This window comes from Xiphias gladius, chromosome 15 (genome assembly GCF_016859285.1).
Source record: "Xiphias gladius isolate SHS-SW01 ecotype Sanya breed wild chromosome 15, ASM1685928v1, whole genome shotgun sequence".
NCBI lineage: Eukaryota > Metazoa > Chordata > Actinopteri > Istiophoriformes > Xiphiidae > Xiphias > Xiphias gladius.
This window is the reverse complement of record NC_053414.1, coordinates 29,917,258-29,944,663: the sequence shown is the minus strand read 5'-3', so window position 1 is coordinate 29,944,663 and position 27,406 is coordinate 29,917,258. Positions and strand designations below refer to the sequence as shown.

Genomic DNA, 27,406 nt, shown 5'->3' with positions numbered 1-27,406 from the left:
AGGAGAAAATATGTGGCGAGGGCAGAAAGAAAGAGAACTGGGGAGCAGAAGGGAGGGTAGCCGGGAGGAATATGCGATGGCAGAGGCTCGTGTTTGGGAGTACAGAGCTTAAGGTGCTTCACGCCTGAGAGGTGCCGTGCATTTGTTAAAATAAAAAGAGAGCGAGGAATAACACAGGGTGCCGGCGTAGTGGCACTGTCTCACCCGGCTGACCTCCGGGAATATGTCAGGAAACTCATATATTTCCTCTGGCATGAATGATTCCTCATCATCATGAGTGAGTGTTGGCATGTGCAAAAATATTACCTCCGCCAATTCCATTTCCATTCTGCCACGTGGATGCACACAGGTTTAAAAGCAGTACTGGTAGGCCATGACTGAAATTGGAAATATATTATTATAAATAAATTACTGTTTGGGGAAATATGTTTATTGTTTATTTGCTGAGAGTTTCATGAGAAGATTGATACTGCAATAATTTCCGTATGCTAAATATGAAAGTACAGCAAGGAGACTGTTAGCTTAGTTTAGCATAAACTTTATGCTAAGCTAAGCTAAAAGTCTTTATGTCTTTTTGCCATAAAGACTGAAAATGGGGAAAACAGCTAGCTTGGTCCAGTCTGAAGGTAAAAGAATCTGCCTATAAGCATCTCTAAAGCTCACTAATGAACACATTACATCACATTTGCTGTAAAATGACAAGTTGGGGTTTTACAGGCAGTTATGTGCAGGACTATTTCTTGCAGGGGTGCAGTGACCTCTGAAGTCTTGCCATCAACTCCCCGTAAAATAAAAAATAGTTGTTAACTAGTGAGCTCTAGAGATGTGTTGGTAGGCAGATTTTATTAACTTTAACAGCGCTAGGCTAGCAGTTTCCCCCTGCTTCCAGTCTTATGCTAAGCTAAGCTACCTGTCTCTGGGCTTTAGCTCCATATTTGAAGATCACCTTCAGACATATTTTATAACACAATAAAATGCTCTGAATAGTATTTTGTGTCAATATGGTTTCTCAACAAAAAAAGTTCAATTTACTAGTTACTGCCCCATCTTCCTCATTAAAACTGCAGAAATATTTACTGCATCAAACATTTAAGTGTTGAACTCTTGGCAAGAAATCAAATAAAGTTATTTCCCAAAACACTGAATTATTTTTGTAACGTGGAGTGTAACTACGAACTATACAAACAAAAGGATCTATGGAAACAAGCCCCATAAAAAGACAAGGAACTCTGTATATTGGCCTTTACACACGGGAAACTCTTTAGCACAATGACGTATTCACCTGTAGCACATTGATAAGGCCTGCTGGGACTCAGCAAAGAGAAAAATAAAGGTTTTTCTATTTTTGGCGTACATCCTGGAAGTTGATGGATTGAACTTAAATGGCCTGAAGGAGTGTTCATCTCCTCGGTCTCTTGTTTACCACTGAGACTCTCCCGTCGGTTCCAAATGTCACCTTCGCCATGCTGATTGATGAGGAAAAAGTCTGACTTGGTTTGACAAGGGTGGGGTAAATGTCAAGAGAGGCATCAGTGCAGGTGGAGAGCGGGCACACAAGATAGGGAAAAAAAAAAAATGAAGAGAAAAACAACAACACAAAAGCTAGAAACTATCAAAATTCCATTCAGGCACGAACGTGACAGCTCAGAACAGGGCCGCTGAGGCCCCTGATGATATGCCCATGACTTTCTATGTGTGAAGAATGGCTGTAATGTCAATACAGAATGTGTCAGTGGGTTTCTTCCATGCCATTCACAAATCACTGTCCATTGCTGATGGGAGGCAAGAGGAGCAGAGATTCTGATGTTCGTTATTATAAAAGTCTATCACATCAGGAGACAATGAGGTGTCACATAGGACTGCTTTGGTCCAATGAATTTTCTGATGCTTTTAGAGCCTTACACATCTGCTCTTCTAGGCAGACCTAAATATGACTTTAGACAATGGTAGAAGCTCATTACTGGCAGTTTGACCAGGAATATCTACTCCCAACAGATGTAATGGCATTGTTCACGTTTTTCTAGACCTGTGATATTTTTCCTCTTGTTGAAACATGATGTGTTTTTTCTCTATTGCACATTTCCTCGCAGGTACATTTCAGATTTTGACAAAATAGGGCATTAAAAAAAAAAAAAAAAAAGCGTGAACAAAGATAGATGCTACACAGCTAAATGTATGTTCAACACAGAGCGATTCCCTTGCAAGTAAATTCAGCTTGATCAAACAAAGCGATATGCAATAATAATATGTGCTGGAGTGAAATGTTAAAAGTGATTCAACACATTTACATAATGCCTTCGTCTGGATGGGAAGGGGGCTTTTTGCCTCACAGCAATATCAGGGGCCTGATTATTTATTTTATTATTTATGGGTCCTTATTTTCATATATCAAAATGAATGCAAATACCTCACATATGTGACTAAATGTTTTTGAATTTTTCTTGACTGCCGAGTCGTCATTTTGCACATTATTAGTGAGACTGAGGTCCAATTTGCTTAACAAAAAATATCTGTATAAAACTATACAGTAAAATTTTGAAGGGGTGATGAGGTTAACGTCAAATCGTGATAAGATATAAAATTATTCGAAATAAATATGCTTAAAATCAGGCATTATGTAAAGCACAATAAAGATGAAGGAAGTGCCCAATGATTTGCTAAAGTTGCAGCACACAGCATAGAGAAAAAAAGGAGACTTTTTAAATTTTCAAAAAAATAAATTATTGCCCAATACAAAACACGTACTACAAAAATACTTTTAGCTGCACTGAGATTAAAAAAAGAGAAAAAAAAAAACCCTTAAGTTTCTGTACAGTTTTTGGGGAATCTCACTGACCAGCAGTGCATTTCTTATTGCACTGAGGTAGGATGGCCGATAAATAGGGCTTGAGGATGGGATAAAAATCATGTTGTAGTTCCAGTGACCTCCCACAAGAGGTCTCTATTTCTCCAATTCTACTCAAAGAGACTGCCATGTTCACTGTCATGGAGAGAACTCATTAAAGACTACCTCCTCTCATTTGAGGTGAGGAGAAAAAGAATAGAGAGACATTAAATAATTACAAAAACTTACTCAATAAATAATATGCTGAGTATTTACTGCATCTTTACATTAATGCACCATAAAAACTATTTTAAAGTGCACTAATTCACAAAACAGAACCACTCCGTTCCTCATTATTGTCACCGTGTGATCACAAACTAACAAATTAACAAATAAAAAAACAAAAGATTTTGCTAAAATAGATAACTGCGATCTAGCAGGTACTGTACTTAGTTTAATAATATGATACTGTCCAGCAGAAACATAATCAAAAGTTAGTGTTCAGCCTCATAATGACAGCTTACACTGTTCGTTAGAAAATGTATTTCAGCAGTCTTGAACATCAGCCATTTGAATTTAGAAAGTTAGATTTTAGCTCAGAATTTCAAATTCTCAGATTTAAATTCAGCATTAGGGGAGAATTATTTCTAACTTGATATTTTTAGGTGGCAGCTAAGTTTTATTAATATATTATTATTTGTGATATGAAAGCCAACAAATGAAGATGTGAAAAAATACCTAAACTTTGAAACAAGATAATAAACTATGTTGCTGTCTATTTAATATCAAAACCAATACTGCACCGCAATATCTAATATTACAATTTACTTGTTTCAGTGAATCAATATTTGAGAAACTGTATCAAGTGCTTCCAGGTACTGATAGGAAAACTTTTCAGTTCAGTACAGAAACCTTGTTTTAGGCATTTTGATGAATACACTATAATATCTTTACTATAAATAAATACTAAAATAAAAAAGAAACAGCCAATGAAATGATATTTCTCTTTGGTTTGATCACATTTTGGGCTAAATACTATGCAAATATGTCCCTGGGATTCAATTATTTCACCACATTTCCAGTACACAACTCCATAACAGTGGTATTGTTATATGAATACAAAACAAAATATATACAAAATCAATTGTTCCTGGAGCTAAAAACACTATAGTAAACCTAAATTGTTGTAAACTAATTGATTTCATTTTTTGAGGGTATATGACTACCCAGATATGAGGTGGTTTTGTTCTGGAGAGCACTCAGGTTATAAGGTGTTTCTTTTGTTTTTCCAGGAAACTAAAATATCCAACTGTTCAAGTTTCACAGGTTTTTTTTTTTATATACGCGTATTATCCCAGAGAGTCTGAGATTAAAAACATGCATATCTACATATTTTTTGTGGGGCTTGAGGATCTATGACAAAACTATGCCAATCTATCAAACTGGAGCACCTACTGCCAGTTTCAGATGGTACACAACATGAGACAGGAGCTTTAACACTTCCATTTCTAGGCTGTTGGTGGAAAACAGATGTCACAAGAAAGCAGAAATAATTCTCTAAGGAAGAATTGCATCAACATAAGACATTGTAACATGAACAATGAAACTAAATAAAAATACTGATAATGAGACTTAAATGTTTTAGTTTGCTTGATGACTTGTGGATTAAAATGAATAAATTCTCTGGAGAATTGAGCTCCTTGAATCTCGTTTTCCTTCCTTTAATGTGTGTATTGGACCAATTAGAGCACTCTAGACTGTAGCTTTGCACTGTGTCTGCAATCTATAACAAAGCTCTTAATTGGTCATGGAAATACTCTTGGTACTACTCTTGTTCATAGGCCTATGGCACTCTTAAGAGTTTTGGTTGATTTAATGTTTTGCCATCCACCATTTAGGATCTCCATTCAGGTGATCAAATACAAAAGGCACTTATTGGCCATCATAGTCAGTGATGGGCAGGAATAAGCATAGCCATTACCCTGCTCAACTTCTGTATTACATGACGCAAACCTCTTTAAGAGGTTATCACTCCCATTCATACCATTTTAAATCTCAAAGACACTGTCCTCTGCAAATTTCCTCACTCAAGGGGGGACCAATCCCATATTTCTGCCTCTCGTTCCCAGCCAGAATATTTAAAATCTTTACAATCCTCCTCTTATATATTTTAGTAAACCAGCACTAAAAGTGTCCTTCCTTATCAGATTAAAACATATTTCTTTTTACACACAGTCTTTTCATAAATGTACACTTTCAAGAACATATTGCTTACAAGAGATTGTGGGTAACATTCTTGAGGAGTGATACCACCCACGTCCTTGATGAAATCAAAAGAGGGAGGTGGAATGAAGGGTCAAGGAAGGATGTGGGGTTGGTTCTACTTTTTCCGCTCTAGGTAGTTGGAGGGGACCCAGCCCTTGCGGGGAAGCAGGCTGTCCTGCACCTGGCAGTACCACCATCCATTGGGGTTTCTCTCCAATACCTCCAGACAGGTGCCCTCAGTGAAACCCATCGTCTCCTCATCACCACGATAGTCAGCAATGGATACATACACATCTCTGCCAAGGTTATTGTGGATCAGTTGGCTCTTCTCTATGGGCTTTGGCCGAACTGTGGACACAGGGATGCCATTGCGTTGGTTACCTCTGCTAAGGCCGTCCTGGATGTTGCTTGTGCTGAATGCGCTCCCTGAAGACCCCAGGCTGGAGCGTTCAACAGGCCTCGTCTGACTTTCAACAACTACATGTGGACGCACAGTGCTGAAGGACGCATTTCGGCGGACACCAAGAGTGGCAGAACCAGAACCGTAGTGATCGCTTCTACCAAGTGATTCATTTCGCCTCAGAGATCCAGTCATGTACTGTGCATCCTTGGCTGGCTGTGTTGTGGTCACAAATACAGACTGAGGCCTCACTGTCACCTGGCGTACCCCATTCCTCATCCGTACACCTCCATTAACGATCCCCGACGGCTTCGAGAAGCCACCGGGAGGCTTGGATGGAATTGGTGGGGTGTTTCTTCTCAGGCCTTGATGCTGCTGGGTCAGACTCTGAATATTCATATTATTGAGGGCCAAAACGTGCTGCTCGTTTTTCTCCAGGCTGTTGGACTTACTCCCACAACTCCCATGTCCGTCTGAGTCTAAACCACCAGCATCACCCACTTGTCTGACAGGTTCCAAGTAGTACGAGGGAGCCCAGCCCTCCTCTGAGCCCCAACGGATGTACCACCAACCACTCCCCTGCTTCTCCAGAACGTCAACCTCCACCCCGGCTGGGAAGCTGACCTCAGAGTCCTGGACCTTCTTGTAGGTATCCAGGGAGCGGTAGAGACTGGGGCCTTCTACATCTGAGTCACCACGGCTCCCTTTTGAGTAAACAGAGGAGAGATCTGAGGTGCTGCGTGAACATATTGAGTCCTCTGAGGAGATAACAGAGGCTGTTTCAGAGTCATCCCCACGAGAAGGTTTGATGCCATGTCGAAACTGACTTGTAGGCCTCAGCTGCCGTCTTAAAGAACTGATGTCCATCCTCTCAGGGCTCTGGGGCTCTGATTTGGTAAGGAGTGGTTTAGGTCTGACAGAAGGCTTGGGCCTGGTGGAGGGGCTTTGCCCTATTCTCTGCTCCACATCCCGGGTGAAGGCAGGGCCTTTCTTGGAGCCTCTGCTCAATTCATCTGATGAAGAGAGGGGGCTGTTGTCCTGGGACCTGAGGCTGATATCTATGTGTCTGCCCAGGGTCTGGCTCCTCCGATTCATCTCTGGCGTCATGGTCTTCATGGGCCTACCGGCTAAGGGTGAGGATCCAGAGGGTTTTCGTGGGACTGTGGATGAGTGGTAACTCTTTGGGGAGTTGGGCTCACTGGAACCTTTGGCTGAGGTTCCTTCAATGCCAATACTTGGCCTGAAGCCATCGTTTTCGTAAATACACTCTTCTTTAGCAACCTCCTCTACAGACCTGAAGGAGGTTCTTCGATGAGTGAAGACAGGAGACGCTTTACAGACAGGAGGGGAGGCCTTGCAAGAAGGAGGGGAGCTGCGGTACTTGTCGCTGACCACGTTGCTTATCTTCACATCCAGGGAGCGCTCATCCTTCAAAGAATCTGTGTCGGACTCACCCTCACATCCAATTGCAGGAACATCATATTCAGGTTCCTCGTACACAGGCCTGTTAGGTGGCTCTGACACTTTGGGGGCAGAGTTTGCAGGAGGGGGGGCCTCCTCAGAGTCTTGTTTTTTGACAGGTGGAGCTGGCGGCGGGACTTTGGGCCGGGTCAGGGTGCTGGTTCGTCGGCTGAGGTTGGGTTTCTTACGTTTGTCAATATAGGAGCATGGGGCCCAGCCCTCCATCTCTCCAATCTGCACGTACCACCAGCCTCCAGGGTTCTTCTCTATCACCTACACAACAAGGGGAAAAAAAGCAATTTAAAAGAATATTTTCTTAAACATTAGTCAAACTTGCTAAACACTGAAATAGGTTAGGCTTAGGACAAGGACAAGTGCAAGAGCAAGGGTTACCATTAAGAGTTCCATGATTAGTTGATTAAAGACATGCTCAATTAACCCTAACCGTAATTTACAGCAGTATATAACAAAATGTAGATGAATTATTACATTACATTGCAGTCTTCTTTCACAAACATTATTGTCAAGGAATAACACATTGTCTAGTAGTGCCAGCTCAACATAACTCCACTAAAAAAAATCTTAAGGAATCTATGTTGTCATCTTCACCTGAGTCTCTGCACAGCAAATTCTGTCTACATCATCATGTTCAAACATAAATCTCAAGGTCGTATCTCTATTGCCTCAGCTTTCCTGTCTATCTGGGGAGCACTCAGTAGACATACATATTCAATGAGCCCTGACTGTCTCGTCTCAGTGACAACAATGTAGATCTGGCCTCTTACATCAGCCTTTTGTCCTCCACGGAAACTGATGCCATCAGAGATCGAGGACTGGAAGTCTGCTATAGTGTAATACTCTGCTTCCACGGCAGGGGGCTCTGGTGGCTTAGGTAACTGGAATCCCTGTACAGCAAAGGAGGAGCGATATGAACGGCTGAAATCATATTAAGACATCTTTATAGTCTATCTGACTACGACTTTAGATTGAGTATAACCTAAGACATAATACGCACAACATCATCAAGCATTTCAAGATATGAGTTATGACTGCACATGATGATAATGTCATAGTATGTAGAAGTCATAGTATTTATAAGTATGCACAGTAATAGATTCAGATGATCAAAGACAAGCTGAAATTGTGCTTGTGTTGTTAGTACTACTGCTACTACTACTACAATTACTACTGTCGCTATTCCAACTCTTGCAGTGACCTGGGAGCTTATTATCAATCTTTCTTTGTATTATATACTTATTAACACTCTTTATACTTGCTCGGAAAAACTTTTTATTTGTAAAGGTGCAAGAACATTCTTTACTGGGTACTTGCTACATGCTTACATGTTTCTGTTGAACATACAGTAACATTAAAGAATGCCCTCTCTATTTCTTTAGGGTTTTTAAGGGTATTTTTAGGAACTAGTAGCTTGTGAAATGTCTTACCAAGTTGATGTCTCTCCTTGGGGGGGGTTTTTGTCTCAGATTTGGAGACCCTGATAACAAAATGATGGCTTATTAAAGTGTTAATGCAATGTACTCATCCTTCATAAGGTAAAACCTATGCTAAGAAACATAAACAGGTCAAAAATTCTTAGTATGTAAGTGAAATAGAAATCCACACACCAAACATTTTAAAATCCCATGTTAAATAGCCTCACAGGTTAGTGTGACAAGTATTTGTTATTACATCACCACCACCACAACTAGATACACCAGCCATGTAGCTTACCTACAGAATCGAAGCCTACACAAATGGGAAATGACATGTCTTAATGTCTCATGAAAATCCTCCTCCCCTAAGCTACAGCACATTTACTGCTTTATGCACCGTTACAGAAAGCTCAATTGTCTCCTAAAACACCACAAATACTCACCAATTTCCACTCTATGCGGTGCCACTCTCGCAACAGCTGGGGACCCTGGCTCACCTCTCCCTTTATTCTCATTTAAAGCAGCACTTGCTGCTATTCCTAGACATGGACTGTTGGTGTCACGGCCTGCACTCAGCCTCCTGCCTGTCTCCGCATTTATTTCAGAGCTATAGGGCATGGGCAGGCTGATCTCACTCTTGGAGATGTGGCGCTCGGGTGTGGTGCTTCCCTCTCCATCCGTCTGAATGTCCTTCTCACTGACCGACTTCTTTTGCAGGAGGTTGCTGATTTCCATGATGTTGCCAATGATCTCCACTGGGCCTGTCAGGGTCTTCTTGCGGGGGGAGAAATCCTCTTTCACCTTTTTCAAGTATGAGGCAGGGGCCCAGCCCTCTTTCCCTAAGTATCTGGAACACATAAAGAAAGAATGATTAATATTGTAGTTTGCTGAATTCTTGCCTGTTTTCCCTGTTTTATACTATTTATAGGTGCGCTGCACCAATTTTACACATAGAGGTAAATTTTAGTATGTCATTGGGGTTTTCTTGGGCACTAAATAATGCTATTGATTGCATTAAGAGAAATGTAGGCCCACACTAGGCACTAAAAATCGGGATATTTTGGCCTCTGTTGAATGATTTCGACAATTCTATTTTTTAATCTGTCTTTTTTGAGTCCCTAAACTGGAATCACTGGAGTACCCCCTTTAAGACAATGCACTGAACTTGGTGGAACCATAATCTATACCTAGAACGGATAAACAACTGAAAATCTGCTCATTCTCTTGCATGAAAGTATGTAATAAAATACACCAAGTAAGATCCTGCGTATTAAAAAAACGCCACTATTCTAATTCTAGTGAATTAGAGGTAGCCAGAGGCAAGTAAACAGACTCCATAATATATGCAAAGAAACACTGGTTCAGCACATTTTAACATTCATTGTTATGCTAAATGAGTCATTTTAGAGTGCTTTGTGAAACAATAAGTCATGTTCCAAATGCAAGTCTGAGTAATTTGCCTCTAGGTGGGCCATTTTCTGCTCAAAAGAGATTTGATCATTCCAGGAATGTGACCACAAGGAGTCCCCATGACTAAAAAAGCCCTATGTTTGGACCTCACTGTACAAAAAAGGGCCACTGAGAGCAGCATGACTCAGAAGCACAGCTGAAGGATTATTTCTTGTTGGACAACATGCTCTAAAATGATTCGTTGTGTATTGCAGTGAGGGCTGAGGACTGAACATGATGTTTGAACTAGCAGTTTGTGTATTCATATTGGCTATATACCACAAATATCACACCAGCATAAACACCTTTAACAGGGCTCTGTATGTATGCTTGTGTATATATAAGCATGAACACTCTTAACGTATATTTCCATGTGTAGGTGATATGCCATGAGGCAGCATGTGATAGTAATCAGCTGCGCAGTGGAGCTCCACTCTTATAGCCCCGGGGATACAAGGAAACAAACAAGAGGCAGGAAATACACACTGGCTGGGTAAATAACACACACGTGTGCAAGTGTGCTGAGAGACACGCACATATACACAATAGAAGTCCCAGGTAGAACAACCAGTTGATCTGTGGAGAGCGCCATATGTTAATGGTTTCTTCTCAATACCATTATGCAAGTGAGAGCTGCAGGAAATTGCTGCCTTGATCACGGCACTAAGCACTGACTCCCACGGACAATGTCAGTGTTCTCTGAGGACTCGTTCGCTTTGAAATTGGATGACATTAGACAGATTCAGCAGTGGTTCTGTCACCTGATGCATCGTTTATTATCAGTGTTTACTCACCTAATGTACCACCAGCCCTCCAGGTTCTTTTGGATGACCTCCACGGTGACCCCTTTCTCAAAGCTGACTTCATCCTTCCCTTGACTGGTGTATGGCTGTATCGTCACATATTTCTCTTCTGGAGATCAAGAGGGGTAAAGAAAAGAGGAAAAAGAGACAAAGCGAGGAAATGCTATCATTGAACAGTCTTACATTGTTAGGTTAAACCACTGTACAACTTACATTGTCTCAAAAAGCCTTATGAGAGGAAAAATGGTGAGTGTGACCTACTTAAAATACTCTATTTTCATACCAACACAAACACAGCCCCCCCCCCCCTTGTCCTACACAATAATATCAAACAGCTCCCTCTACTGGCTGAACCTCTCCCCCTTGCTGCTTGTTTCTTATCCACGGTAGGCCTCATTCTGGCTGTTTGGACCCTGATCTAGGGTTCGTCTCTCTCCAGAGGGAGATTCCTCTTCTAGCAGCAGGCCTACATCAGGGTCTCCCTTGAGATGATAAGATATTTGGGCTAAGATCTCCGTTCTCAGATCCTTATCTGACCACCACTCCTCTCTTATGCACTGTTTGGCTTCCAAGACCCTGTAGGGAAGGAAATCCTACAGTGGGCTTAGTGGGGAGCATGAGAAGTTTAGGGGATTCAAGACTCCAAGGCAAAAGAAGGGAGCAGAGAAGGAGACAAACGATTGGTAGATAGATCAGACCAGGTTTCCCAGCAGTGGAATAGGTGATCAGCAGACAGCAAATTGGCTAATTTCATTGGATGATTAATTGGTGTGGTGTGCAGAGGAGGAAAATCATCTACATATGCAATTTAATGACCTTGGTGGCAGAAAATGTGACAGAAGGGGGTAAGAAACTGCTATGGAGAGGGATCTAAACATGTACAGAATAAAAGAGACCTGAGTTGCAGAAGAGAGTATGTGACCTTGAATGGCTGAGGGGAATGAGATTGTTGAAGGAAATGTGAAGGGCAGGGATGATATCTCAGAGGTATGCGTGCATGTGCTTATTCATGTTGATGCATGCTTTCAATAGGTGGGGTATGTCCAGACGGTGGGGATTCAAGTTCCTCTCCTGCCTGTCATTTCAGAGCAGCTGAGGTCAATAATGTGGAGAGGAGTGGAATGTCTGGCCCTGAATCTGGGCTTGCAAAGCATAATGCGTGGAGTGGTGTGTGTGTAGAAGTCAGGGTGAGTACTTGCAGATGGACAGGGATAACAAATGGGGTGGCTTACAGAGGAATCCACAACATCTACCTAAATCAGTGTGCTTGTTGTAGATTATCATGTTCTTGCTTTTAATTCACAGAGGACCGGAATAAAAAATTAAAGATTAAATTGATCACATTTATTTATCACATCAATGTGAGTGTGTGAGTGTGTATGTGTGTTTGTGTGTGTGTGTGTGTGTGTGTGTGTGTGTGTCTTTTGTGGGCTGTACACATGCCTCGGTGTCCATCTCTGTCTGTGTGTGTTGGCACCTGCGTCACAGTGCAGGGACAGAACACTGAGTTGAGCGGGCGGTCAGCGGGACTCTATAAATCAGATTAGGGACCTGCTGTAAATGCTAGTGCTCTGTGATAGCGCAGACTGCAGTCAGCAGGGCGGAGGGAGGAGGGCTCGTATTGAACCTCAGAGCATGACACATCTCCCCTGCCGAGTACACAATGAGGTCACTTCTCCATCAGCAGCCAATCTGTAACCCCAGAGAGGTCAAGACAGCCTGACCTGGCTTTGTGTCAGAGCAACAAGAGAAGTTCAGTAATTTAATTTCAGCTCCAAACGTGCCCTCATTTTATTGTCTAGAACTCGGGATCATGTCCTCGTCTTCTTTATGAAGCGTCACATAAAAGGCAAAGAAGTCTGTGTCAGCAAAAAGGCTGCACAGTATACAACTGCTTTCTTCCATTAGCAAATTACATCCTCTGAGAACATAAATCCCATGTGATGGGTCTTTGTTTTTGTCCTTTGCCAGTGCTACTAAATCAAGCTGTATCTCAAGTGTCTGTGCGGAGCTGTAAAACCTCACTCACCCACTTTCTATTGCCAGCTCAGCAATGCATTATCAGGCAGGGACAGAGGAGCCTCCATTCACAAAGCAGAAAGGGGGATTGGAGATGACAGGAGAGTGTGGAGGATAAGGACAGGAGAAAGGTGGAAAGATTGAGATTTGGTATCCGTCAAATATTAGCTAGATTAATTATTATTTTCCTAACAGTGCTAGAACTTTCAAGATAAATTACAATACAGACTAGTTTCCTACACTTTCCAGTGGTTGTCTGAACTTTCTGGCACTCATATTATTCTCAATAGCCACCCCGAGGCATCCAGTGCACCAAGCTATTCAACACAAACACAAACCACTACCTGCACATACTGCTGTTTGTTCCAGGTCCGACTGGAGCACAGTTGAACCAAGTTAAGGCAAAGGCAGGCAGACAGCATACAGTAGCTGGACAACATGTCGCCAGACAGTAAAACAGTCACAAAGCGAAGATTGGTGGTGAATGAAAATTTGGAGAATCCACAGAAACTAAGTTTGACATGACTCCAGTCAACAACAGCTGCAGCTTTCATGGTGAGACTATTTTCAATGGTGGAAAAAGAGCTACTGGTCCAGGAGCTCTTAGCTTGTTTGCAACGTAGCCAGTAACACCAGCTGCAATGTGAAACTTTTCTGTCCTCAGTTTCTCTCAAGTCCCCTCTAACCTTACATGTGGCTTTATCAATGTTTCCTTCAACAAATACATCATAGAGGTACATAGCAGTGTTTCACAATCCCTAGCTAAGCTAAACCAAGTTTGCCTTACTGAATATGTTACACAGCAGTATCTGCTACAAAGGAAAAAATATCAAGCTCCAGCACCTTCAGTGTACAAAGTTGTCACTCCAACCAATCTTCATATTTTTTGATCACCAAATGCATACTGTACATAAAGTACAGCTGACTCTGATTTCTGATCATATGACTTTCATTCAAAAACACGTGCTGAGAGTGGTAAGGGCAAACTGTGAATGTGCAGATTTGGCCAAGGTTTTTTGGGATTTGACTTCAATGGCAATATTTTGCATTTCTGGGTACCTGTATTGACATTAGCAAATCTAAATCATGCTAACAGGCGTAGTGATTTCCTACAAAATATTGCAATGTGGCCATGCCCTGCAAATGCCTAAAAGGCATGTTTGCAGTGACATTCAATAAATGTATGCAAGAAATGATATCGGAGGAGACATTTTTACACGGCAGCATGGTGAACCCACCATTACCATTACCCCTATTAACTTCCCTGTTTACAAACTTCCCACTCTGTGCACAGTTTCTATATGCTGGAATACTACCTGACTCCAGGTTTGGTGTGTGGTAATATTCAACATATGAGCACTGTGAAGTTTCACTGTTAAAAAACATTTTGAAGAAAGGGATACGCTATGTTCAAGTGTAAACAAATGTGGCTTAAAATCCAGGAGCCATCACAATGTCCAAAACAAAAAGATAGGCAAGTTTAAATAAAGCGACAGAAAAATGTGAGCTGAAATACTACCTCTGCTCTAAGAAAGTAAAATCTAGGTGTATTAAAAAGTAGTACTGGACTTCAAGAACATGGCATCCAAAAGTGTTTCATACCCTCCTTCTCTCTTGGTGACAGCTAGCCAAGTGACTCATCTACGCTCTCAGAAGACTGGGCTGCTGGCCCACTTTCACACTTACCACTGGCTCATTTGGGCATGGTCTCACTATTTTGGGAGACAAGTCTAGTTAGGTAGCATTCCAGCAGACCTGGCTAACACTGTTCCCCTGAATTGATATACTATACGATTTGTATGCTTTGATTCCAGTCCCGGAATGACGATATAATGTAAATGGTTATCATTTAATATTTCTACTTTAGTCACTTAAATCTGTGAGTAAAAGGTTGCTGATTTGAATTCCTAAATCAGCTGTGTGGGGGAAGTGAATGAGTAATGGTCCCTTGTCTCTCAGTAGCTCAATGTATTTCTCTCCAGTACAGTATAAGTCAATATGTGCTCTCTAGAATAGACGCACATACCATTCGCCCTGAGTTTGCCCTGTTCGTCCCCTCTGATGACTCACTAATCTATGCCCTGCTGCCCGGTGGTCTGGGAGAGGGTCGTACCATGAGCCAGTCTGGCCAGGCTATGTTATGATAATGACAAACAAAGACTGTTGTTAGAGCATTTACAGAGCCTGCAAGGGTCCAGGAACAGCTTCCATAAACAAAGTATAACTACTAGGCGTCGGTTAGAAGCCCTGCCTAATCCTGGAACCAGACAGGTGCCTAACTGACAGTCTGAGAGAGGTCTGGATTAGAAAGCGCCGACTTGCCCCCAAGAGAAGAGACTGTGTTTTTTCCGGCATAGACTCATGTCTCTCTTTCAGCATTAAAGCAATAGTTACTCGACAAATCCACAGGTAACTTGCCAAATGCAAAAATTAAAACCATGGAAGAATATTTTCACGCTTGTCTTTTTTTTAAAGGACTACAAGCAAAATGGGAAACTCATTAACAGCATTTTAAACCTAAGGGAGCCTGCTTTAATTAAGCAGCAACACTGTTATACAATCATTTATTTTCACAGGGCTCAGTGGCTGTCGAGGTTGTTGCATTTTTGGCTGTGGGAGCTGAATAGCCTTAATTATCCAAATCTGTTCAATGCAGTCCATTTATTTTGTTGCTCAGTGTGAGCTGAAGAGTATCCAAGTTTGATGGAGTGAGATTTGAGATTTTACTGTCAGAGCTGATGCATGGCTGCCCAATGTGCTGCTCCCGGTAGATGCTTGAGGCCGGTTGATATTGGCTTACTAGTGAGGATGTAAATGAGATTCTTTACCATGTGGCTACAAAAATTTGTGAAAGTACAGTAGAGCGAGACCACAGGAGGGGCTTGGCAATGGTACTGTATATTCGTTTTTTAAGGATTGTATTGTATGTGTGGATGAATGAGACAGTTTCAGACACTTTGTGATTATTGTCTCTTGTTTTGATTCTCCAGTCAAAGGTCCACTAGCTTTGGCCGAGCTTCTGCCTCTCACAGTCTTCATTAGCGAACAGAACTGCCTAAGGCGTCAATACATGAGCTCACGTTTTCTACTTTGTATGCTAATCCTTTTTATTATAATTTTGAAAGTGCACAATTTCATTTCAATTTAAAAACTCAAAAAAAATCATTTCAAAATCAATTAAAACTTCTCTTGCCACTAATAACTCCCTCAGGACTGTCCGCTCTGAAAACAGATAACTGGGGCTTCTTACTGAGTCTGGCCCTAAGTAACAACCCATTTTTATTTAGAGTGTTATTTTAAAAATCCTAATTTATTTTTGGATCATCACCAGGGTCACGTTTATGTTTTAATTTGAAGGTTGAGCAGACAACTATTTCCTTATCAAATTGTCAGAAATCATTTTTGCATGCAAAACAGGCAATTATAGACGGAATTAACCCCTAAAAATAATTTCAGAAATAAAGAAATAAAACATAAAATTAGACCACATTTTAACTCTACTTTCTCTGTACATATGTGGGGTGGTATTTAACGGCAAATAGTGATGAATCATTGTACGACAAATAAAACGCTGCACTATGCACGGAATACATGATGATAAGAAGATGATCAGATCTTCGACACGTCCAGAGAGAACTCAAAAGTGAATTCAATTTAAACTACGTCATGATGGGAAGAGTCCTGTGTTTGACGGGGATGAAAGTGGTGAATGTGATTGGGCATGATTGTCACAACCTGACACGCCTACCTATAATGTATAATAATATATTCTCTCTGACCCCTACCCATTTCCAAGTGCTCTGCAGATGCATCAGGCATGGTTGGCCACTAAAATACCATAGTGTGCTTGGCACGCCCACGGCACACTGGGCAGGGCACACTTGACTGCGCTCTGCGCTGCTTGGTTCATGGAAATGAGACAAACAGACTCATTCATGTGGGTTATTTTGTACATTTAGCCTAACTATGTATTCTGTGTGTGTGAGTGTGTGTGTCTGCCAGCTGCCTCTATGTTCACCTCTGCTCTGCTGACGGTTGACTATACCCCCGAGGGTCCAGCGGCGGTCCAGCCTCTTCAGATGCGCCTTGCGTCTCTTAGTAACTGATGAGAATGAGGCGCAAACAAAAGAGAAAACAAAGAATCAAACATGGAGTTAGTTTGAGAAGCATAAATTAGCAAAGTGAACAAAGGCAAAAAAAAAAAAGCTGTTGTTAGTAGCACAGAAAAGGTTTCCAAGGGACAAATAAACAACTTCTCTAGGTCAAGTATGAGGCCGGTTGATCATTTTTTGTATTGGTAAAAGGCTTTGTAAGTATACCCAGTTAGTTGCTGTTTAATGAAAACAACCAAAAGTTTTTTTTTTTTTATTTTTATTTTTTTTTCTTACATGGTCCAAAACATATTCTGCGATTTAATTTAAGCCACATGTTTCAATTCCTGAAATGTAAAATGTATGGACTGAAAAGCAAAAATCAAATTGCATGTGAAAGATTAATTTCATGGGCAGCATCTCCCTTGTTTATTCAGTATGGTTCGTGGCTAACCCCAATGTGTTACACTTAGCATTATTTATTGTTGAATGTGTACTGTACTATTTTGTGCATATTTATTATATTATGTATATTCACTGAATGAAACATGTTAATTCATCCTATTTTGGGTGTTTTTTTTTGACAAGGGACAACAGAGTGTACTTGACTGAGCTACTACTTTAATAGGTAGACCTGTACAGCACCTGCAATAAATCCCATCTCTGTACTTCTTATGTTTGCTTTTGATAGTGGCAGAGAGTTGTTAATTCAGCCTACATTCACCACTCTACCCCCTCAGGAATGTGAAACCAAAACAAACATCACAGCTGCCCTTAGCTAGGTGGTCATCGGCGAGTTTTGCCATATTTCTCTCCTCACACATACTATCACAGTCAGCTAGCAGGCATCTTGGTCAAGTGTTTAACTCTGACAGGAAAATAAGCAGTTAGTGTGTACCATCCAACCACAAACCTCAGCTAAATCAAAGGAATTTTTTCCCCAATATTATATGTTTAGACTATAAAATGTTTGAAAAGGGGTAAAATGCCTTTTACAATTTCCCAGAGTCCAAGGCAGCATCTTTAAATTGCTTGTTTTGTCTGACCAACAGTCTGGTTTACGATGATATAAAAAAGAAAAAAGGAGCAAACATACTACATTTGTTGTTTTTTCTTCACTCCACAACACAAATCTATAAATGAGGAAACTATTTTGAGCACCCAGTTAAGCATAATGTTATGTAAGGATCCATTTACAGTATATGTATATACAGCAAACTATAAACTTGCATCTTATCATGTAATTGCTGTCTATAATTGAGTCCAAATCATTATATCCTTAAAATATATCTGACATTGCTGTAAGAATGTTTCAACCTATTTCGACTAGAGATCAAGTTATTTCTAGAATTTTTTTAGAAATGAGTGTCAGTATCTAGAAACAGAAAGAATAAGGTTGACAATAACTCGATTTTTTGCAGTGTATATAAAACCAAATTTTAAGCTGCATGATAAGTGGCAAACCAGGTGGCTAACATTTCTATATTCTCTACTGAAGAGTTAAGATCAGCTGATAGGAGAGATGATATTGACATAAACTGTTAATTGATGAGGTCTACATACAGTATATCAGTGGGAGTCGCTGTTGTGCGCTGAACTCTTGACTTCTTTCACCCCTCATTAGTTCTAACCTTGTATAATAAAGTAACAGTCACAACATGATATGTCATTTTCCTATCTTAGTGCATTCTCTGAGGCCACATGAAGAGCAAACACATTCATGAGGGGAAGGCTAGATAGAAACAACACTTGTCTTCTATCTATCTTTCGACTGTAGAAATCTAATTCCTTCTTTGTCACTCAGTTTCTCCAACTTGTCCTCTCTTCACCCTCTTATCTCTCCATCTTTCCTTCAGCATCCGCCTTCTCCCTCTGTGAGCTTCTGCTACTTGCCTCTTCCTCTCCCTTTTGAGTCCACTCTGCTTCCTTCCATCCTTCTAAGTACCACCCTACTCCTGTTGACCTCCTAATTAATATATCAGCTGAGGGAAGGCACAAAGGGAAATGTTATTTCGAGGTAATTTCAGCAGTGCTGGGCTGCCCCTGTCGGTTCCTGTCCAGCGAGCTGAGTTGTCAGTGGAATTAGGTTACAGACCACGCAGAGATAATGAGACATAAGAGACGACAGGAATCGAGAAAGGGGAGATCCGAAATAAGAAGTGACGATGTGTGCAAACACAAAGACCTAATGGGAAAATTGGGACCACTAACAGATGACGGGGGGATGGTGGGGAAAGAGTGCGTGTGTGTGTGTGTGTGTGTGTGTGTGTGTGTGTGTGTGTGTGTGTGTGTGTGTGTGTGTGTACCTGTATGTAGTTGTGAGCTCAGACACTTCCCTCATAAATTCACTTGAGTTCATTGGTTAACAGTAAAGGAAGACAGTGAGTAAACAAAATGTAATGAGAGTGTACCCCTCTTAACATAGCTGCCAGAGCCACCAAGGTTTAAAGGATAATTCCTGTTTATTATATCGTGGTTTAGATAATCTACATTAACCCTTTACTGCTTGTATTTCTTGCCCCATTAGACATCTGTATCAATATTGCCGAGTTCCAAAATCTCAGTGATTAAAAGAGTACTCTACTGATTTAGCATTTCACTCCTATAACATTGTTTGACTCACAATGGACAGTTAAAAAAAACAAAAAGGATTAAAAATCAGTGCAGCAGAATCAGATATATCATCTCTTTTATTCTGCGTGTTCTCTGGCACCTACATTACCCAAAATCTTACTTGACTAGTAAGCTGTTAAGTCTGTTAAGCTTGTGTCTTTCTAAATTCTAGCTTGTCCTTTGCACTAGCAAAGGACAAGGTGACGTCAGTACAGTTTGAATATGTCTTGGAGATGTGATCCCTGCATTTGAGAAGAGCCGCTCTGATATCACCTGTGCCCACTATGGATAAACGTGTCAGAAATACCAACTTTCAGATGGTTTTGTAGACTTGGCCGGTTTGATTCTAGTCCACAGTCATGAAATCCAGGGTGTCTGTGGCTGTGGCAAGCAAACAGCCGTTTGATTTTTAAATCACGTAAACAGTTAAATTACTTGCCTTCTCAGGCTACAAGCTACATGCACTCTGCTGCCAGTACTTATGCACCTTTGTGAACCTGTGAGCATCCACATACGTTCTCAACTGAGAACAGGGTCAGTATGCTGACTGGTTCTGAAGTGCTATCAAATAACTCCTGCTGCACTGAGAAGTAAACAGTAAGAGTATCTGCCATTGTTGCTACTAAAAATTGACATGTAGCTGTTGACATGTGTAATGTAGTTTGCTGTTATTGACTTAACCTGTCTTATCACAGACAGAAACAGCAGAAAATTTACCTCGAAACTAATTATAAGACACACGTCACAGTTTAGCAGAGCGAAATTTCGCCTACTATGTGAACTTGCATTCCAATTACTGGAATCCATATCTATTAAGCTGTTTCACCTTCAGCATAGAGGATTGTAAAATATCTCTCTGTTACAGGCACTGCCAACATCTATTAGGTGTGTGAATGTGAGTGTAAAACAACCCAAGAAATGAATGAAAGCAGCTAATAACAGTAACTGTGACAACTGTGCGTGTGGGTGAGCGTGTGTGTGTGTGTGTGTGTGTGTGTGTGTGTGTGTGTGTGTGTGTGTGTGTGTGTGTGTGTGTGTGTGTGTCTTTCAGAATGCGCACGGTTCAATATCTTAATGAGAGACCGAAAATGTTTCTTAGATAATCCAGTGGCACCTAAAGCATAATAAACCATTGTACAATCCTTGTTTCATTTCCACACACTACTGCAGATAAACTGTGTACATGTGTGTATCCACAGAAGAGTTTTGCAGGTATTTCTAAACATGCATGTGTGCATACTTTTATTTATCTCTATCTCTGACACAGTGATGAAAGGCTCCATTACAACAGTCAGACTAAACATTAGGGAGGAAAGGGTCACAACAAAACGAGGCTCCTGCAAGAGTTGCAGCCTCCCAGGGGAGTTGAAAGGAATTTTCTGTGGTGCCTAAATATTGCAAACCCTTTGGCTACGGTCTGGTACCATTTCACCATGGTGCTGCAACTGGTCTTCAAGGTTCCTAATATGTGTCTGGAAATGTGTGTTTACTGCTTTTAGTCTTGGATTGAGATGTGAGCACAAAAAAACCACCCACCAAAAGCCATTATTGAGAAATCATGGCCTGTTCCATGCAGACTTCTCGAATAACGAGTCAGCCAGTATGACATTTATGTCTTTCTGTGTTTTATGATTCTAATAATGTTGTGTTTGTATTTGTGTATGTGCTAACCTTCCCCAGTCCTGGAAGTGCCAATATCCAAATCATCTCTAGTTCCATTCTGAGAGTCCAGGTATGTGGCTGGCACCCAGCCCTGCTCCTCTGCTGTGCTGACAAACCACCAACCTTGACAGAGAGATAAAGGAGAGAGACGGAAAAAAGCAGAGAGATGAACATATTAGTACTGCTAACAATCACCAAGGCCTGAAGGATGGCAGTGAGCATCTTTCCCATGTGGTGATTTACACCAAACAATGGAAATTACATGTCACTGTTGCTCATCTGTCAGCTGTAGCACAATGTACCATAAGGGTCAATGAGCATGCATTGGCTATATAGCACATTCAGTCTGTGTATAATACTGTACGCCTAATATGTTGGGCTTGTCTGTATCAGCATGATAGAAAGATCTGAGGCGGACTCAACTGGAAGTTTCAACTACTTGGAAAGCTCTCATCATTATAGAACCAGACTCTGAAATAAACTGGAGAGAAGAAAGTGTTCGAGCTTGAGGCAAAACATATATCACCAGAGGTTTAAAAAGCACCTAGGAATTTTGAGGATGAAACTATTAATACTTAACTTTTAATAATTACTCATTAGGAAATGTGGTTTTCTGTCAGTGATTGATTACATGTAGTACTGCTGTCATCCCCGGGCTATGTGTCTCCAAGTTGGAAAAATAAACACTGTACAGTATAAAAACCTACAAGACTACAAGTCTACAGACATGCTAGTGGCACTGTGATGCTGTACATAGGCACAACGGTACTTTGAGTGAAATGCTAATATCAGCATGGCAACAGGCTCATAACTATAATGTTAACATGCTGATGATTAGCAGTTATATGTTTACCATGCTCACAATCATTTGTTATTTAGCACAAAACACAAAGTAAAGATGAGGCTGATGGAACTGCCAGCGTTTTGGTTTTTGGTCATAACCCAGAGTATCAGACAAATTAAAAATTTGACCGAATGACGGTGATACAAGAAAAGTAGTCAGGGGATTACCAGAGTTATTACGATTCATCTTGAGGGAACCATGAATGTCTGTGTGGAATTCCACAGCAATGCGTCCAAGAGTTGAGGAGATATTTCACTTAAACCAAAAAAAAAGTGTCAACCTGCCCTAAACTTGGGGGATCGCAAAAGTTATGTGGATTCATTGTCTAGGAACTAAGAATGTCTGTAGAAAACTTCATCCATCCATTTCAGATGCATATGTGGAAAAATTTAACTGAATATGTGATAAATTTGACCTGATGACGTTGCTAAAGGAAAAGTCATGGGATCAACAAAGTTATTGCAATTCATCCTGTAGAAAAAATGTACCAAATGTTATGCCAATCCATTAAATAGTTTATGAGATATTTCACTCAAAACCAAACCTGCAAACCTCATGGTGGCGCTAGAGGAAAGTCACGAGATCCCAAAAATCATTAGGCTTCTGAGGAGCATGAATGTTTATTTAAAATTCCATTGCAAGCAATCCGGTAGTTGCTGAGATATTTCAGTCTGGAACAAAGTGCTACATCGACTGACTGACCAACCGATATTGCCTTCTACAGAGCCCATCCACTTACAAAGCTAAAGATGGCCTAGAGAAGTGCACCCTTTAGCCATCTGAGTCATCATAACATGCTGAATTGCTGCCATTAGAGATTCTCGAGGCAAAATGCCTGGGGATTCTTTGCAACATTGTTCATTAATGAAACATTAGTGCTTTGCGAAACAGACAAAGAACTCCTCGCAGTAGTTTAGAAACTTGCTGGATGGTCCACATTTTCTCAGCTTAACTATCCTTTGTTTCCCAAAATTTAACTAAGTCTTTAGGGAGTCTCATGGAGCGGAAAGGCTTTCCACTCAGGAATGAATCAAATATCAAAGATTAACATTACACTTTTGCACTGCATTCAAATTAAATTTCACTTGCGTCATCCATACTAGCTGTAGAGATCATGCTTTGAGTACGACTGATAAATTAGATGTTTGTGGTCACATCTACACCATTCTGTTACAGTATTCACTAAGCTGACTTGTCACAATTGAAAAAACACATCACTTTGGGTCACAACCAAAACCAAATGACCAGGAGACGAGTAATTTACACCAATCACATTTTGATATTCTTTGGTAAGAGTGTGTATGAAAGTCAAGACCTGCTGAGTATGGCACTTGTAGCGTTTGGGATATCTATAGGACTAAAAAAACTGTTTTCATTAATGTAGTTGCTGCAGCATCTGACCACAACCCAATGGGCACTTCTGGGCACTTCTAATAGTAGTTGCTGAGAGCTATATGTTTAATACACTCAACCCAAATTTCACTGCTATCCTAGGGATTTAAAAGGGCATCCCCGCAGTCTAAAGTGCTCAGAATGGTCTCAAGTGTCCTTTTCTATGTAAATGTGATTGAATATGTGAGTGCAGTAGAAGTGACATTGTAAAAAAAGACACATGGAGATAGACAGAAAAGTAAAACAAAAAATTCAACAAATTCCTTTTTTCTTTCTCTAAATGAGTCATACAATAAGGTCATCACTGCTCAAATGCATTTAGAGCCATAGGGCTCAGCTCACTAGTGTGACTGGAGAAGCCTGGGTGAATCAACTCATCATGCTCTTTTGTTATTACCCGGCAAGACACCAGTCACATTAACACTTATTTGGAATGATGTGGAAAATATGCCAGTAATACAGAGTTGTATCATAGGGAAAGAAACCGTAATGGTAACAAGGGGAAGGGGTGTTCCTACCGTATAACACAGCTACAGCATAAGCAATTACATAGCATAACCTCAGAGAAACTGGAATTTGATTGGAACAGAGCACATGCATTATTTTCAAATAACTACACTGTCCTCTTATAAATTAATGCTCATAGCTACATCGGTAATAATTTCAACTATTACAAAGTAAAAAGTCTAAATAATTTCCATTTATGGATAAACAATTCTTTAACAATATTTTGATTGCTACAAAGAAGCCATGGAATAAGCAGTATAACCCAATGCAGTCATCAGAAAAAAATGCACTTCCCTGCTAATTCAGGTTAATACAAGTAAATCTGTACTTTTGAGGATCTGAGGCCAGCGAATATTTGGCTTTTTCTTTTCTTAATAAATAACTTAATTGTATATATGATCATCAAAATTACTGCTGATTGATTTTATGTTTATCAAGTAAACAATTTAATGGCTAATTCTTTCAACAACACACATATTCAAAATTTATTTGTGTGCAAAAAAAAAAAACACTAAAGGTACACTTACTAGCTTTTTCCCAGACTTTCAACCACATTTTGTGGTCTTTCTCAGCAGATGGATTCTTCTCAATTGGACTGCAAACTTACAACTTAGCATCATCAGCTGAGAGAGACATGAGCAAACGCTATCTGCTGATGAAGACCATGAGGTGCAGTTGAAATCTCTTATGTGTTTAAGTTTAATGTTCATTTTCTTTCATATTAATTCTCTTGATACCAGAATTAAATTTATTTACATGATCTGTGTACATTAAAATAACCCATTAACCTTTTTTTTTTTTTTTTTTTAACAGATAATTTACGGGTAGTTTACAGGTAATGTGAATGTATTCTAGAAAGCATTTGTAGCCTAAACAGTAACGTTACAGGAAACTGAATGTTCTTCCTAGAAAAGTAGTGCTGCGCTTCATTTATGCCAGACTATATAACAACAAATACATTAACAGTCATTAAAATATTACTGGGTTGACAGTTAACAGACCACAATAGAGGAGCCTGCCCAGTCCCCTGCATGTGGCCTCATCCCTCCTTATACCTATATAAGCACAGAGAGGCCTAAGACACCCTGACTGTGACAGTTTATATGCAGCATAAATACACCTTCCTCCAACACACACACAAGTTCACACACAAAATCATACTGAAATACTGTCTCCCCTGAATTTCCCCAAGGTGGGTCATGTCTCACAGTCAACACAGAAGTTAATTTAACCTGAAGGCCTACAGACACATGGGGTTATGCACAGTAGCTGCAGTGTAGCTCCTCCAGCCTGAACTTCCTCACAGTTACACTACCTTTCTGTGGATTGTGTGTACTCCCCTGCTGACTGCTTTCTGACTCCTGCAGAGATGTTACAGTGCAGTCTGCTTCAGGAGAGGTCAGCGTAGTTCATTTTGGGCCATTCAGGATCAATATAGGATCCTGTTTGGCCTCAACTGGTGGAGGTAGTGGTTTCATATGAAATTGTATTTGACACAACAACAGTCATACTTTGCTAATTTAATTTTACACCGTAGCTTCTGGTTTAAGAAGCCTTGTGTTATAATGAACAGTGCTCACCACAGTGTTAAAATTTATAAAGCCAGGCATCTAGAAGACTTTCATTTTGGGGGATAAAGCTTAGAAAAGTGAGCAATGACCAGATTATAGCTTTAAACTGTGAATTTAACTATGTGAATTTCTTTTGTATGTGTTAATATGTGAACTGTTGACACAGCCTTACAGGCTCCAGATTCCTCTTTTAGAGTTTGTATTTTCATTCCTGAAGGCTTTAACTTATTTTCTGCCTTACTGGAATATAAAAGGTCTGCCTAGCAGTAAGAATAGCTTAGTCCATATGAAACACATTAGGGCTTTCATAGGGAGATTCATTTCAACTAACTCAAAAGGCTAAAGAAGAATTGGAGCCACCTGTACAGAGGAGAGCAGGATTTCTTCACAGAGACAAATGCAGGAGCTCTTCCTCTCTTTAGCCCACCTGTCACATGATGGAAAAACAGAATAATAAATCTCCAGTGCTGATATAGGATTGAGGTGACTGTTGACTATCAACAGTGGCAAGTGTGACCCCCCCAAACTGCTGCATATCTCATCTTACCTTCAGTTGCTAAAGTTGATGGGGATTTGTGTTTGAATAGACGGAGAAAGGAGTATCCAAACAATAATGCTAATAACTCATTCTAAAATTTGTCAGTAAGAACATTAACAAGAGAGCACAACACAAAAAGATAACAATAGCGTTGAAGACATGACAGAAACTCTCCAACTACATTTTTAGAAGAATCCCAATGTGGTGGGAGTTAAATGGTCTGAGAATTTGTAGACAGACATGTTCATACTCCACCGTGCAGAAATTTTAAATCAGGAATGATATGATTTCATCTGTTTGAGCTGTTTAAATCACAGCTGCAGCACTGTCCACAATGAAAACATTGTAAAAAGTTTTCATTGATGCCAGAATGATGAGAGTTGCAGAAGTCCAAATGTGGGAAATTAAAAGCATGGATGGCTTTTCCCCAGAACAATAAATAATAAAAAATAGTTTTAGTTCTTTAAGTTGTACTTGATTGAAGAAATCAGACTGAAAAACTCTCTTTAGCTCTACTGCTGATTAAAGCCGAGATCAGAATGAAAGATTATTCACATTTTCAAGTGTTTGGGGAAAAAGAAAACTGCATGTGGGAAGAAAAATGAACAATATTTCTTGGCCATCTCCAGGCTGGCAGATTTTTTTTTTTTGTCTTCTTCACACATGCACACTGAAACAAAGCATCCCGAAGGCCAGAACCAGTCAAGCTGCCTCTCTGTCTCATTCACACACGCCAAGCTGCAGAAACCATCATGCGCACACATGGTAGTACAAGGCAAGGTTTTGAAAGGACCCAGTTCCCCTATAAATCCAGCTCTGGAGAAAGAGGGCACAGTAAAAGTAGATAAATGAGGACCAGAAAGACTGCCCTCCCCCCTCAAATATACACATACATTCTACTCTCACCAAGAGTAGAAAAGAATGGAGATAAGGAGTAAAAAAAACAAAATGAAGATGCAGATGTGAGTTAAAAAAAAAAATAGAATGAAAAAGATTGAAAAGCAGTCACTTCTTAGTGTAATAGCCAGCTGGCAGCGTGGCAAACCTGGGCCCTGAGAGAAGTGGGTTGACCGTCATGTGTGAGAAGCCTGTAGACAGATTTCAGTTTTCACAGAAAATCTGCCTCGTAGGAGGTGATCTGGGCCAAAGATTGGCAGCCAGATGGAGAAAAATTACTCAGAGTCAATTAAAGCAAAGCATAACTTGGCTCAACATATGCATGGAATGATGCATAAACTGACCAGTGAAGTTCAGCAGGGGTGTGGTGGGCCCAAAAGGGCGAATGTGCTCACTTCCAAAGAGAATGACTATGGACAGTAACCAATTTGTTTATTTTTGTCCTGTTAGTGGCACTACCTAACAGCCAGGGTATGCTTCAACCACAGCAGTTCATATAATGTAGCATTTGATGATGGCAGAGCAGGGCAAAAGTCTATTGTTATAGAGATGGGGGTTCAAATTAGAATAATCATGCACACTTTTGGACAATTTCCTGAAAGGTATTCACAATGCTGAACACAGCTGTAACCACGAA

The 27,406-nt window shown here is 40.5% G+C and overlaps 1 protein-coding gene across 2 annotated transcripts in view; it reads right to left on the bottom strand.

The window, feature by feature from the left end:
* Positions 1-2,199: 2,199 nt before the first annotated feature.
* sh3pxd2aa (SH3 and PX domains 2Aa) overlaps positions 2,200-27,406 on the bottom strand; it is a 100,165-nt gene continuing 74,958 nt past the window's right edge. The window contains exons 8-15 of one of the 2 annotated variants that reach the window (XM_040147486.1): positions 21,030-21,143; positions 16,673-16,756; positions 10,627-10,744; positions 8,827-9,230; positions 8,682-8,696; positions 8,396-8,445; positions 7,736-7,855; positions 2,200-7,223 (exon numbers count right to left, since the gene is read on the bottom strand). In XM_040147486.1, coding sequence (XP_040003420.1) covers positions 5,205-7,223; positions 7,736-7,855; positions 8,396-8,445; positions 8,682-8,696; positions 8,827-9,230; positions 10,627-10,744; positions 16,673-16,756; positions 21,030-21,143 — 2,924 coding nt within the window. In that variant the 3' untranslated portion in view covers positions 2,200-5,204. The remainder of the gene's footprint in view (positions 7,224-7,735; positions 7,856-8,395; positions 8,446-8,681; positions 8,697-8,826; positions 9,231-10,626; positions 10,745-16,672; positions 16,757-21,029; positions 21,144-27,406) is intronic. The other variant, XM_040147487.1, reaches the window with a different exon arrangement.